This window comes from Apaloderma vittatum, unplaced genomic scaffold (genome assembly GCF_000703405.1).
Source record: "Apaloderma vittatum isolate BGI_N311 unplaced genomic scaffold, ASM70340v1 scaffold11842, whole genome shotgun sequence".
Taxonomy (NCBI): domain Eukaryota; kingdom Metazoa; phylum Chordata; class Aves; order Trogoniformes; family Trogonidae; genus Apaloderma; species Apaloderma vittatum.
Window position 1 is genome coordinate 49,706 of NW_009703131.1, and position 12,904 is coordinate 62,609.

Sequence of the window (12,904 nt, forward strand, 5' to 3'; positions counted from 1 at the left end):
GGAAAGAGTATTTCAGACTTTAAACCTACCCTGCATTACAAACTATTAAGAGTGGCATATATTTCAAGTCAAATGAAAAAGGGAAACATTAAAGACAGAATATAGGCAAAAGTTTAGTAGTTACAGATGTCACGAGTGAGGATCTACACATGCTAACTCCTGAACTGTATGAAAATCATCTGTCTTAAGGCATATAACGCTGGCAATTTAAATATGTTTATTTTGAAAACACCAGCAACGCCCCCATTTTCCTGCTACCCATTTGCTCAGTTCACCAAGGCCATCACTGCTCTATTAGGAAGTAACATGCAGACTCTCTCTCTCTCTGCTGCTTGCATCCTATGCTTCGAGCGATGCATTTTGATATAATTAGGGCACCACGTTACCTTGAAACAGTTTTTAATCAATCTGGTATCACTGTCATGCAAATAATTTCTATTTCTGAAAACTTAAGTGAACTGATAAAAATAGAACAGTAGTATTTCTACAACTGTTTCGTACAGGAAAAAAAATAGTAACCAAACCCATCTCTACTTTCTTGCTATTACAGGAATAGAACCAATAGGTCTTTTCCATCATCTTCCATGACTGACAAAATTTGAATCATAATCAGCATCCTAATAACTTTATAATCAGTTTTATCCTAACACTCAATCAGCAAATCTAGGCTGAGTTGTACTGGAAATGGGTACTTTTCAAATTCATAATTCTGTAAAACATCAAAAATACTCGCGTGCAATCCTTCTAAATGCATATTACTCTGCTGTAAGTGAAAAATTATTGTAAGTGGAAAGCACTTATTTGCCTCCTAATTAAACAATTAATGGAGAACAGACTTGTTTCTATTCAAATCACCCACTGGGAGAGATGTATATATATAATGATGCATTACACAGCGGAAGGCTTTGAACCAACTTGCACAAATATCTCCTTCCTTACAGTGGCGAGGTACTCCAACGATCAGAGGAACACACAGATGGCACAAGATTTTTGCTTCTGTGAAAGTACGGTTTAGGTAAATTCTTTCATACTGTTATCCAAAGTTGGTTGTTTGGGGTTTTTTTTTGCGCAAGTTTAAGCTTCCAATCAGCTGAGTAACAGATACACTCTGTCAACTCTGTCAACAGATACACTCTGTTCTTGTGACCAAGTCTGCAAAGACAGACCCAGATACAAGGATACGGTATCCTTGAGAACACTTTGTATAAAAGTTGATGCTCTTCAAAAGATGAAACAAACAAAAGCAGTTGTGTTATAAATCGTTCATAGAATGTACCGCAACATGCAGCTTAGCTAAACAGTCACTACTGAGAATGGAACTTTCTTGACACATAGTAGAAACTACTTATAATTAAGCATAAAATTATTCTGACCCAGTATTAGTAATAACATTCCCCAAATCCTTTCAAGTGATTTTTATTTTATTGTAATCAGATAACTGCATGTTTTACAGCATAGTCACACATTGTATTTTGCTAAAGTCACAAACACATTGCCTTACATCATGACCTGCATCATTTCTGCTCTATACTACAAAGCCTGAGACTGAATACAAAAAAAGTTTTACAAAAGAAACTGTTTTAAAGACTACAATAACAATAAAACCGTTTCAAGATAACAGCTAAAATTATAAAGGCATACCACTGTATAGTTTTACTGGAATTTCTAAACAGTAAGGAATGAAACACGTTTTAGTATCTGCGACGCTTGTTAGGTCCTTCAAAGTTGCCCCCTGGGTTTCCTCTACCAAAGCCACCAGGTCCACCACTCACAGCACCTACACCACTCATTGGCGGCTGAGGAGTTTCAGAGCCTGTTCTACTAACCAGAGGCGAACCCATCTGTGATGGACCTCCTTGAGGGAATCTCTCATTATGCTAATACAAGTCCATTTGGAAAACGCCAAATAGGAGTTACAACAATAAACCACAAGTGATGTTGTCATGAAGTTCAGCAGAGAGTCCAGCAGAATCAGGATCACACATAGAGGGAAGAAAGGAGCAATTCAATTAGTTATTACGGAAAAAGAGCTAGAAATTAAAGAGTGCTAAAGTTACGCTCCAACTTTTTAAAAGTAAACTAAAAAATTAAAACCTTCATACTCAAGATCAACTCTGGCGTTGAATGTAACTTCATCCTTCTAAGCACATCTAAAGCAAACGTATTCTCTAGCTAACAGAAGAGACAGTCAACAGTAATTTCATACCTGAGCCCTATTCTGCCTTACATAGCAACTCCAATGCTTCTCACTTAAATAAAGACACAGAAACAATGTCAAAGTAACTAATTAAATAAATAAATACATAGACTGATTGACTGACAGACAAATAAATAAATCAGCTTCTGCATTTCTAGAGAGTGTAGGTTTACTCTTTTAATAGCAATATAACCAGAAGACTTATATACCCACATATCTTTGGATATTTCAGTCTATCCTACCTGGAGTCAGCCTTTTATATGGCACTTCGGAACTCTTTAGTTAAGATTATTTTTTTTTCTCAAACACCCAGTCCAAATAAACTAACACAGCTAGTGACAAAAATGCATAAAGGGACTATGCTTAGTTTAAAAAACATCTTAAAACTTAATTTGAAATATCAATATAAGATGAAAATTCAGTTAATGTTCCACATTTAATTTTCTTAGTTCTGTGCCTGATGTTAATAAAGGTGTATGTGCTTACAGACTTATTTGGCTATAGCAGTTAAGACCTAAAACAGAAAACAAGCATCTGAGCACTTGAAGTTCGGTATTTATGCAAGTGTTTAAAAATAGAGCCCCACACGATCAAGTTTAAAGCATTAACTCAACATAACGTAGACCATTAAAAGCACAGATATATGGTACAATCAGATCTTGAAATGACTCACCATTCACCTCTTGAGGAGGGTTACACTTTCAGAAGAAATTCCTTCTGTACAGAGATCTACACTAACTGCCCACTTGTTTAGTTCAACAAGAACACTGAAGACAAGCACTTTACCCACATGCATGAATCAGAGAATTCTTCTGAAAGTCTAACTCCAGTAACAGTCCTAGATCTCAACAGTTCTAAAATTCACTAATTCTTACATATGTATTTTTAAATGGCATTATATTTGCACAGATAAATATATATATAAACCCACCATCTAAATTGCATATGTGCGTTGTTTAAAATTTGACATTGAGTAAGAAAGTTACTTGAACAGCTGCATAAAGATCTAACGTCGTCCAAGTACCTTAATATCTGCAGCACTGCTTAAAAAGATCTTTAAAAATTATCCTTAACTCATGCCAGCTTGTTAGCAATGGGTAAGAATTTCAACAACCAGCTTATCACATACTCCCAATAATTTTAAACATTTGACTTTTGGACAAAAAGTCCTCTTCCAACAGGACTCCTCTCTGCACCTAACAAGAAAACTGCAATGATTAACTACCTACAATAAAGTATGGGGGTCAAAAAAAGCTATTTTTAATGTGTTACGTTCAAAAATAACCTATGTTTTGAAAGACTGCAGTGGAACAAAAAGACGGCTGCTCCAAAATTCTTCTGAAAGACTGCAGAAAAACATCCAATATGAAAAATGCCACATGTATTTCTGGTCTATAATGCGTATTCTCCACTCCTCTCAGTGAAAACTGAAATTAACTCATGGTGTTTTAGGAGACAGCCCTCAAAGGATCTTTAAAGTGGCTTTCCAACAACAGGAAAAATACAGTAAGGCTTTGCCTCTCTGTAGGGGCCTGCCCATCCAAATTTAAAACCTTCAAGTCCAAAATGAATAATAATTTTTTTTAAAAGCATTTATTATGTTCTTCAGAGGCATGCAGAAGAAAATGCAAATAAGAAAAAAAACTGGAAAAAAACCCCAAAATGCATTTTGAAGTGTCGGGATATTGCCTACATTTCCAAACCTGGAATGACTTTTTGTAGAAAAACAACAGTTTGAGATAGATACTTTATTTTACAATACTGTGTTATTTTCCTTACAACTCTTTTTCAGTGTCTATATATGAGAAAGTTCCAGAGGTCAGTAACAATGGTGTCCACCAAAAGCATCTCTGAAAAAGAGTATTTTGTGAAAAGCATCGGCACCGCTTTGTGAGAAATGACACAAATGATAAAATGCACTGGCTCCTATGATGTAAATCAAGATCTTCTCCTTTAATTGGTAAAGGCCAGGCTCATTTTGTATTCGAACAAATCTTATTTTCCTCTAAGGAACACAGGATTTTGTCCAAACTTCATTATGATACAAATTGCTCAATCGCAGATGGATACTGCTGGAAGGCATATATATATAAATACAGCTACAAAATGCTTTGGTGTTCAATAAAATTATAATCAAATCACCGTTTATACTGTATACTCCTTTGCGGCACACCATCACTTGAACATCCTAAACATCTACTTACAGAATACTGAAAAATATATTAAAAACTAGTTCAAAATATATAGAGTTGTTTCTCTACACAAGACATTACAGCTAGGAAAAGTGACTGGCTATGAGAGCAGAGCAAAAACGGCTATAGCGCTTTAACTGTAGCCCAATGGTCTATCTGCTCTTGATAAAAAATTCCAGATACAAGTCGCACCCTATCGCCCTTGGCAACTGGGCACTATTATTCTTCTTCCCGTATTGGTATGACAGTTATCCCCAACAGCTACTGGCATACTTATTTCCTAAGTGGCGTAGTTACTGTCATAACATCATGTTTTCAACACTGTTAGTAAGGAAATACAAAAAACACTAATTTTTAAAAATTAGATAGTTTACACAAAGATATCTTCACACTACATATCTTCCAACATTTAACTCTTCATCAAAAACCCCAACAAGCTAATAGAGAGAATGTAAATTTCACGAAAGAAAAAACAGCAAATGCCTAAATTTACAGATTCCTCTGGTATATTTTTTCTTATTTCACAGAAGTTATTTCCTTTCATCACTAAGTTTTTCATGACATACACGCAAAGTTTGCCAAAAATGCTGCACATTCTAGCCTCAATTTAAAATCTGATTACTGATCAAAGCACTCCCTTCATTCCTAAGGGAAGCAGGATTTTCACAGTAGTATCATATAAAGATTACATCTCTGTGTTGTACATTATTTGCGCAAAAAAGTTTTACCAACTGTTTTTAAACAATTCAAAGCATGTAACATGTTCTTAGTGTGAAAACATCTTTGGTAACAAAAATGGGCCATGAGACATGACAGCTATTCAAAGTAATTAAATTTGTGATACGTTACCACTGTTCCATTATCTGGCATCATTGGTGTTCCCATATTTGCAGCTCCTTCCGGTCCCATGGAAGGACCAGGACCCATTGCAGGGCCAGGTAAACTTCCTCTGTTGTTCATATTCATACCCATCATTGGAGGAGGGCCTTGGTTACCAGCAGGTGCTGGGCTAAACGCATCTATGCAAAACAATCTATACTTAGAGCTGTCCTATCTGAATTTTACAAGAATAAACAAACAACTTACAATATTAAAAAGCCAAATGTACAAGACTTCCAATACTTGAAATAAAAAAAAAATTCTTTGAGACTGTACATTTATCTCAATAATCTGCTTTTAAACAGATTTTCATTAATGTCTATTCTTTCACATTACATAATCTCCCTCATGTATTTTAAAGTCCTGAACTTTACAGCTAAATATAGCTGTACAGTTTCTATGTAGGAACTGAAGTGTTCATATAGCATGTATATGCAGTATATACACCACAAATCAGCAAAAAGCTCAAGTGATTTTGTAGTAATATGCAGCTATAAGGCAACCTGGCTCTTTAAGGATCATAATGTATTAAATATACATTTGCAAGAACTGTTCTACCAGTATTGTACTAACTATATATATACACTAAAGATAGTACTCAACTTTCCAATTAATTACTGTAATATAACATAAAAACAAATCTTGCATTTAAATATTTATCGTAGTAAAAATCTCAGAAACCTCAGCGAAGTTTTGTTGGAATTCAAAGGGACAGAGCAGTCTCCTCCAAAACTCCAATTCACAGTAAGAGGTAGAAGAAAAGCTTAAAACCATCTTTTGAAGTATCATTTAGCTGTAATATTGTGCTAGGAAACACCACTCTGTCAGTATCCACCAACAATCAACAGATACGTAAAACTGCCCTCACAACATTTTCTCATGTTGTTACAAGAAAGGTGTCTGATTACATACATCATTTATATCTGCTATTATCAAGTATCACCAACTTTAAGACTGGTGGTGATGCAGGTTCCTCTCCAACACAAAAATAATTCACCTTTTTCAGCCAAAAGTGTGCGTCCAGACGTCTGATAATGGAAGAAGACATGCCTTTGGAATCTGGCCTATAGTTTAAGTCATGACAACATACAACAATGCCAAGATATCCAACATGTCGCTAGACTAATAAATTTGTTATTTTTGTTTCAAAGCTCAGCCTCTCCTCTCCCATCAGAGCTGTAACTTCTTTAGTCATGGATATATAAAAGTACATCTTTGTGAGCAGGTCATTTAGCACAGATACAGGACTATGACCACAGCAGGTATGAAAATTGCATCTTTATTACCTGCCCTGAGGACATCTATGGCAGCATAGTGAACCCTCTGCATCCAGCATACTGCTGCTAAAACTGCAGATCTGGGCTTGACGATGCAATTATGTCAACTGCAGGCTGATCCACAAAAAAAAAAAAAAATCCATGCAAGACAGTAGCACATGTAAAGCGCTAAACAAGTGTACTAGAAGCAATGGAGAAAAATCTTGTAATTTTGAAAAGCAGAACTCACTTTAGCTTAGTAATGAGTAACTCATGAGGAACTCTCCCTATGACTTTAAGCTAAAACAAAGCTATGCCCACTTTAGATGCTTCTTACCTACCCACAAGCACTATCTGTTCACACAGTAGGTGGAATACTGTGCTACAAATCAAGAGAACTACAGTTGAACATGCCCTAAAACTATTTTTTATAGCGTCATCCATTCAGTGACTAAATACGGAAGGAAAAGGAGAAGTCTAAACTGGCAATATAAGGAGAAATCTTTATTTTCAGAGGCTGGAAGTACTCTGTAGGACTACTAGCACGGCAGCACTTAGAGCTGGCAGTTAATACCATTGACTTAAAGCAGTCAATGGTCAATTACCTGTTAACGGCTTGCTTACCAGTCTAGTTAAACCTAGCTCGGTGGCCACACACAGCTAATATCCTCTTATCCTTCAACTTAAAGTTATATCCTCCATATCATACAAATGCATCCATATCCCTTCCAGGGTGACATAGAGCGACTTGTACTATCAAACCTCTGTATTGTTAAGCCAGTTTCATGCAGTCTGCTCTGACAGGACAACTACAGAGTGTAATGCCATGAGTGGAGTCCTGCACAGCTCCAGCAAGAAGCCACTATGGCATTTCAGCTGTACCTCAGAGGTCCTCCTGTCTCCAAAGCAGACCCTAAAAGCTACCTGCTTGAGTACCTGTTCTTCTTTGTGGGACACCAATGTTAGCAGTTAATTCACTGGACGAGGTTCAGTAACAGAGGGAAAACAGTCATTGGTGTTCATGCCACACTGCATAGACACTAAAAAAAAGGCCTTTTCCTGCAACCAGGAGGGCTGAAAAAGTACACCCTAAGTGTCTGAACTGCACATGCCAAGGTCTGGCACAGCTGGCAACAAGCCATAATCAATAATCCTCATCAACGTAAAGATAGTTCCAAAAAAAACCCCCTTCCCCCCCACCCTGAAAAGTTTATCAGCTGCACTTTGCATTACAGATCTAGTTAAATGCTACGATGAGGTATGTAGATTCTCTCGGAATTTGCCTGCTGCAGAAAAGAATGTAAAAAAATGAGTGACCCTGCAGCAGTCAGCCCAGCGCTAATTAAATCCATCAGAGAGGCAGCTTGCTTGCTAATAATGCTGTCATGACTGAAGACACTCAAGCTCCCCACTATCCCGCATGATGAAAAGTGGCACAGGTAAATGCCAGTTAAAAATGAAGTCACAACTCTAATAAAAATGTTGAGAAAGAACACTACAATCAACAAATAAAGGCCTGCTATTTAAAGGTCTATTGCAGGTTTCTGAGGTTGAGGTTTTTTTGGTTTGTAGTGGTGGGGTGTTAACGGGCTGGAGAAAAAACAAAGTATCTCTACAGTGAGCTAACCGAAAAGCCAAATAACTGTGCAAACAATCACTATCTTTACCTTTTCACTACGGATACTTTTCCCTTTTCAAAGGGAACTTCTTTTGAAACTACCTATTTATTTCTAAAAGCATTTATATCAAGTTTCAAATCAAGCAGTAGCACAAAGCTCACAAAGCAAGACTATGATGAACATCACTGTTAAGCATTAAAATCTGGCAATGGGCTGTGCACCAATTGCTAAAAATAGACTTTTTAAAAACTTGTATGTAAAAAAGTGTACCTATTGGATCTAGACAACTAGCACAGTATCAATACTTACGAAGTCTCCTAATCAAATGAAATTTTCAAGTAGACTGCAATAATGTGTCCAAGTAAAACTCGGTCACAATTTATATTTCAGCTTACTATTTATAAAGAACTCGGTAATGTCTTCTTTTAGAATTATTTTTAAAACCGCTCATATTCACTGAAAGAAAAGCCTATTTCTATCTTGCAGCTATAAATGTGTTCCAGTTAATAAATGCAAGGAAATAACGTTTTTTAAAATCTGTATCAAGTACATTCATTAGACTATAAATTCACATTATTCAAAAAGTCAAATAATATTTACTAAGTTTTGGATGCACTTTCAAATTTAAAATGCACAAAAATTGGATTTACTTTTCTTTAAATTATAATCTTATTTTAAATTATCACTAGGAAGCTTCCAAGAGATATATATTGACAGTTAACACAGTTCAGTAAGATTTGGGATTTTTTTAAAGAAATATTCCAAGTTTCAGTCTTGTTTAAAAGCAGATATTCTGGTTAAGTAAGATTTCCAACTGTTTCAGTCTGCATATACAGAGCAATCACTAATTATTAAGAATGTACTCTTCTAGACTTCACAATAACAGTTTTTAACAGTGACAATATCTTAAGTCACAAAAGTGAATTGAGAATATTTGCAAACACAAGCTTGCAATAAATTAGTCAAACAGTAACAACATTATTGATTAATCTTTTGCCAGGTATGTCAACAAGAACTTACCAATCTTAAATTCTACATCATTTCACCACATGCAATAACAGTCCCAACTTGTGTGAACAGACAGTCCCTCCAAAAGAATGTCAAATACTTTCTGAACAGAAAATTTCTAAAGCATCATCTTTCCCTGTCTTTTTGTTTCTCTTAACTTGCAACTCTTTTTCTCCCACAGGTAGTTACAACTACAATAAAATACGCACCTTGGGGGAAAAAACCAGCTGTTTGTAAGCAAAATATATGAGGGGGGTTTTATGTCCTAATACTGTTTACTCCTTTTTACCAGTAGCTATCAATAATTAATACTGCTTGAGTAACATGTACAGTCCCAAAGAAAAAGAAATCGTACATTACAGAAGCCTTTTTCCTTCAGATCCCTACCTCCCATGTTTATTGCTCCACGAGGACCCATATCACCCATTCTCATTTCCTGTTCTCTCTGAAAGTAAACATAGTTTTTACGGTCAACCTATCATTCTTAGAACTTAAAACATTCCCATTTACTCCACAAAACCACAAATTTTCACGCCTCCAAAGTTTCAATTGGCTACAAAAACTGTACAAGGAATAAAGTTAACGATACTCTTATTTTTAAAAAATAGAATAGTAAGTTCAATATGGCAATGCTAGACATTTTTGCATAATACTAAAGGTTAAATATCACAAGTTTCATTTATCAGTTGCAGCAGTCTAAAGCTCCCAAATAGTTTTGGGAGTAAATTAATCCATCTTCACACAGTGTTTTTCATAATAAGAAGCATATTTATATTTTAACTGTAAATACGAGGTGTTCTAACAATATTGCCTGAAGGCCGTGGTTCAATAATAAGAGTCAATCTGGCTTCTCAACTCAAAAATGCCTGTGTTGATTGGAAACCAAGCTCTGATGTGTTATATTATGGTACATCAGCTCAAACTGTCAGTTCGTCTTTGTTCAAACAGTGTTAACTTAACTCGGTGGTAGTATATTTTTTGATAAATTCTACCAGGCTACTGATATATCAGAGTTCAGATACCGGCATAAAAATTTAGGAGCACATAAAAATTATATAATATGCACTTGTATCAAATGGACAAAACACGCCAAATCAATTCAGATTCAATTGAAACTCAGTCATCCAACAGCAAAAGAGTTCTGGCACTACTGATCATGAACCACGGCCTGCTGTGAAACAACACTCAAAAGACAGTACCCAAAGTGGCAAAAATTACCACCTAGGGGAAACCAAAAGACAACTACTACAGATAATTCCAAGAGCTTTTAGTATTACTGTTTACACCAAGAGGATGAAATAGAAACAAATCCACAATTCAAAATGAAAACTAATGACTTGTGCCAACACTTTTTACTCATGAATTTTCTGCAAGAACGTTAGCGTATCTTCCAGTCAAGTGAACACATGTGCTAAGAATAGGCATATGCAAAAAACAATTACCTGATTCTGAAAATCATTCCACTTAACGATTTAAGAATATAAGTTCAGATGCACTCTGAAAACAATTCCAAGACTGAATCAGTCTTGCTAAAAGCAACCTTTAAATGGAAATATTAACCAAATCAAAACACATTCATGGTATTTCCGTGGTTCCATGAAACTCCTTTTCGTTCAGTCGTGTTTGGGATACCATGAGTCTTCTATTTGCATGCACTTACAGCACCAGACATTAATATTTGACAGAACAGAGTCAATAGGTTTGTAAATAAATCCTAGTATAGGAAACTGTCATAAAATACGTGACAAAAGGCTCTTGGGTCAGCAACTTTTGTTTCTAGTAGCTCATATTAACCTAGAAAATGTACTTAACATATGAAGATTATACATTCTTTTCAAAAGAATATAGCTTAGTGTGGACAGGAAAAGTAAGGCCTTGTAACTAAAACCAGACAGGTTTTAAGGTCCAGCTATGAAAGTCTGTTGACAAACACTAGGGACCTCTACTTCTGACCCTAGAACCCACATTAACACTTTGTTACAGAACATGCAACTACTTCGGTCAGATCAGCAGCCCTGTTAGGATCAGTCACACTCAAAATGATACCAGCAAGTTAGTCACAAAACCAGCACAGGACCTTGTTGATATTAGTCTGCTTTTACACCTCAGCCCTGACACAAAGAAGCAGAAGGAAAAGTGCATCACCTCTAGTGGCAATCCTTAGCCCAACATGGTATAAAGAACACCGTGGCTACTGGTTTGCATGAACCAAACCGCCCATGCACACACACGTGCGTATGTGCATGTGTGAGAGCACGACATTGCACAGACCACTGCAAGATAACACTTCAGCTACAAGGGAAAGTACCAGATTTTGAATTACTGCACATAACTTATTTGATGCTTTGGAGTTGCTGGGTTTTTACTGTGAAACGTGCCATACAAGGCAGGGCCAAGTATGACACCAGCTAGATCAGGATATTAAGTACAGAGCTATAAAGCTGTATTATTTACTAGAACTTGTTTTCTTTAGAATAGATAGAAGCATTGGCAAGCAGTAACATAAACATTTTTAGAAAGCACGCTACACTTCCTCCTAGCAATAAACCATTTCTCTTCTCAGCTTGAAATGCTACCAGTCTTTAGTCAACAGTAAGTACAACAAAAGAGAAGAGGTAGAACCTGTAATTTTTACCTTTTTTAGTCTAGTCTAACCTTTGTAACAAAATAAGAAGAGGAATTACTTGCCATTTTGTAGCTTTAACTGTAGTGTTTAATTATTACCATATAAAAATATTTTGGCTATAGACTCAAGATTCATAAATTCACCTTATGACCTCTGCTGCCTGTTAATCCATCAACATGGCTACAAGAATTATTCCTACTGCTACATGTTTACAGCTTATCATGTTCTTTTCAATTTTCAGCACAGGGAAATTTTTGTAGACTATTGGCACTAAATTAACAAATTTAAGATAAATTTCCTGTCAAAGAAAATGCTCGAATTTCAAGTATTAACTGAGAGCATGTATCAGTACTGTATTAATAAATGCTTGACATATTTTAAAAACATGTACTTGGATAACTTGCCAAAACCTCTATTTGCTGGAGTCCAGATGATAACAAACATTCATTCCTACCCCATGCAAATCATGTCCTAGACACCTATTTACCATGTGAGCACTAACAAGTATTGCAGGTAAATTAGGTCAGCGATTCCATGAGTTTTGCCCAGAATACAAGAGATAAAGGAATACCAACAGGCAGTTACGACAGAGTGGCCGAACCAGTGCTGGTCGATAGTCCAGCCCACCTGAGAGCTTCCTTGGATACCCAAGCCCTTTGCAGAACATAACAACGACTGTGTTATCTTCTCAGAGCTTCTTTTCCTCACTATGCGACTGCTCGTTCTTCTGCTGCGCAGCACCCTGCTTCAGCCCCTTCCCTGAAGCCACCCAGAACTACCCACAAGAGGGAGTTAAAACTGAGCAGCAAGAGAGGAGCGTTAAACCTTTTCTAGTGACACGCGCAGGGAGATGATTTGATTTGGGTATCTGAAGTCACCTGGTACCTGGGAAAACAACTTAAACTGGAAGAGAACAAGAAAAATGTTTGATATGCAATTATAGGGGGGAAAGAAAGTCATAAGACAAAGAATGTGCAGTAAAGTGTAATTTAACCTTTAGGAAGATTAAAAAAAAATTAAAAAAAGAAGCAAACAAAGAATAACATTAAAATATTAAAGGGATAAGTTGTTTAGACAACTCAAAAGCTTTCCAAATTACTTCTGTTGCAGGATTCTTCTAAAATACT

The 12,904-nt window shown here is 36.2% G+C and overlaps 1 protein-coding gene across 1 annotated transcript in view; it reads right to left on the reverse strand.

Moving 5' to 3' along the window:
* Positions 1-1,400: 1,400 nt before the first annotated feature.
* Positions 1,401-12,904, reverse strand: part of PSPC1 (paraspeckle component 1) — a gene marked incomplete at its 5' end in the record, with an annotated part of 38,183 nt that continues 26,679 nt past the window's right edge. The window contains 3 exons of the mRNA XM_009864521.1: positions 1,401-1,877; positions 5,239-5,408; positions 9,539-9,596. Of these exons, the coding sequence (XP_009862823.1) occupies positions 1,692-1,877; positions 5,239-5,408; positions 9,539-9,596 (414 nt within the window). The remainder of the gene's footprint in view (positions 1,878-5,238; positions 5,409-9,538; positions 9,597-12,904) is intronic.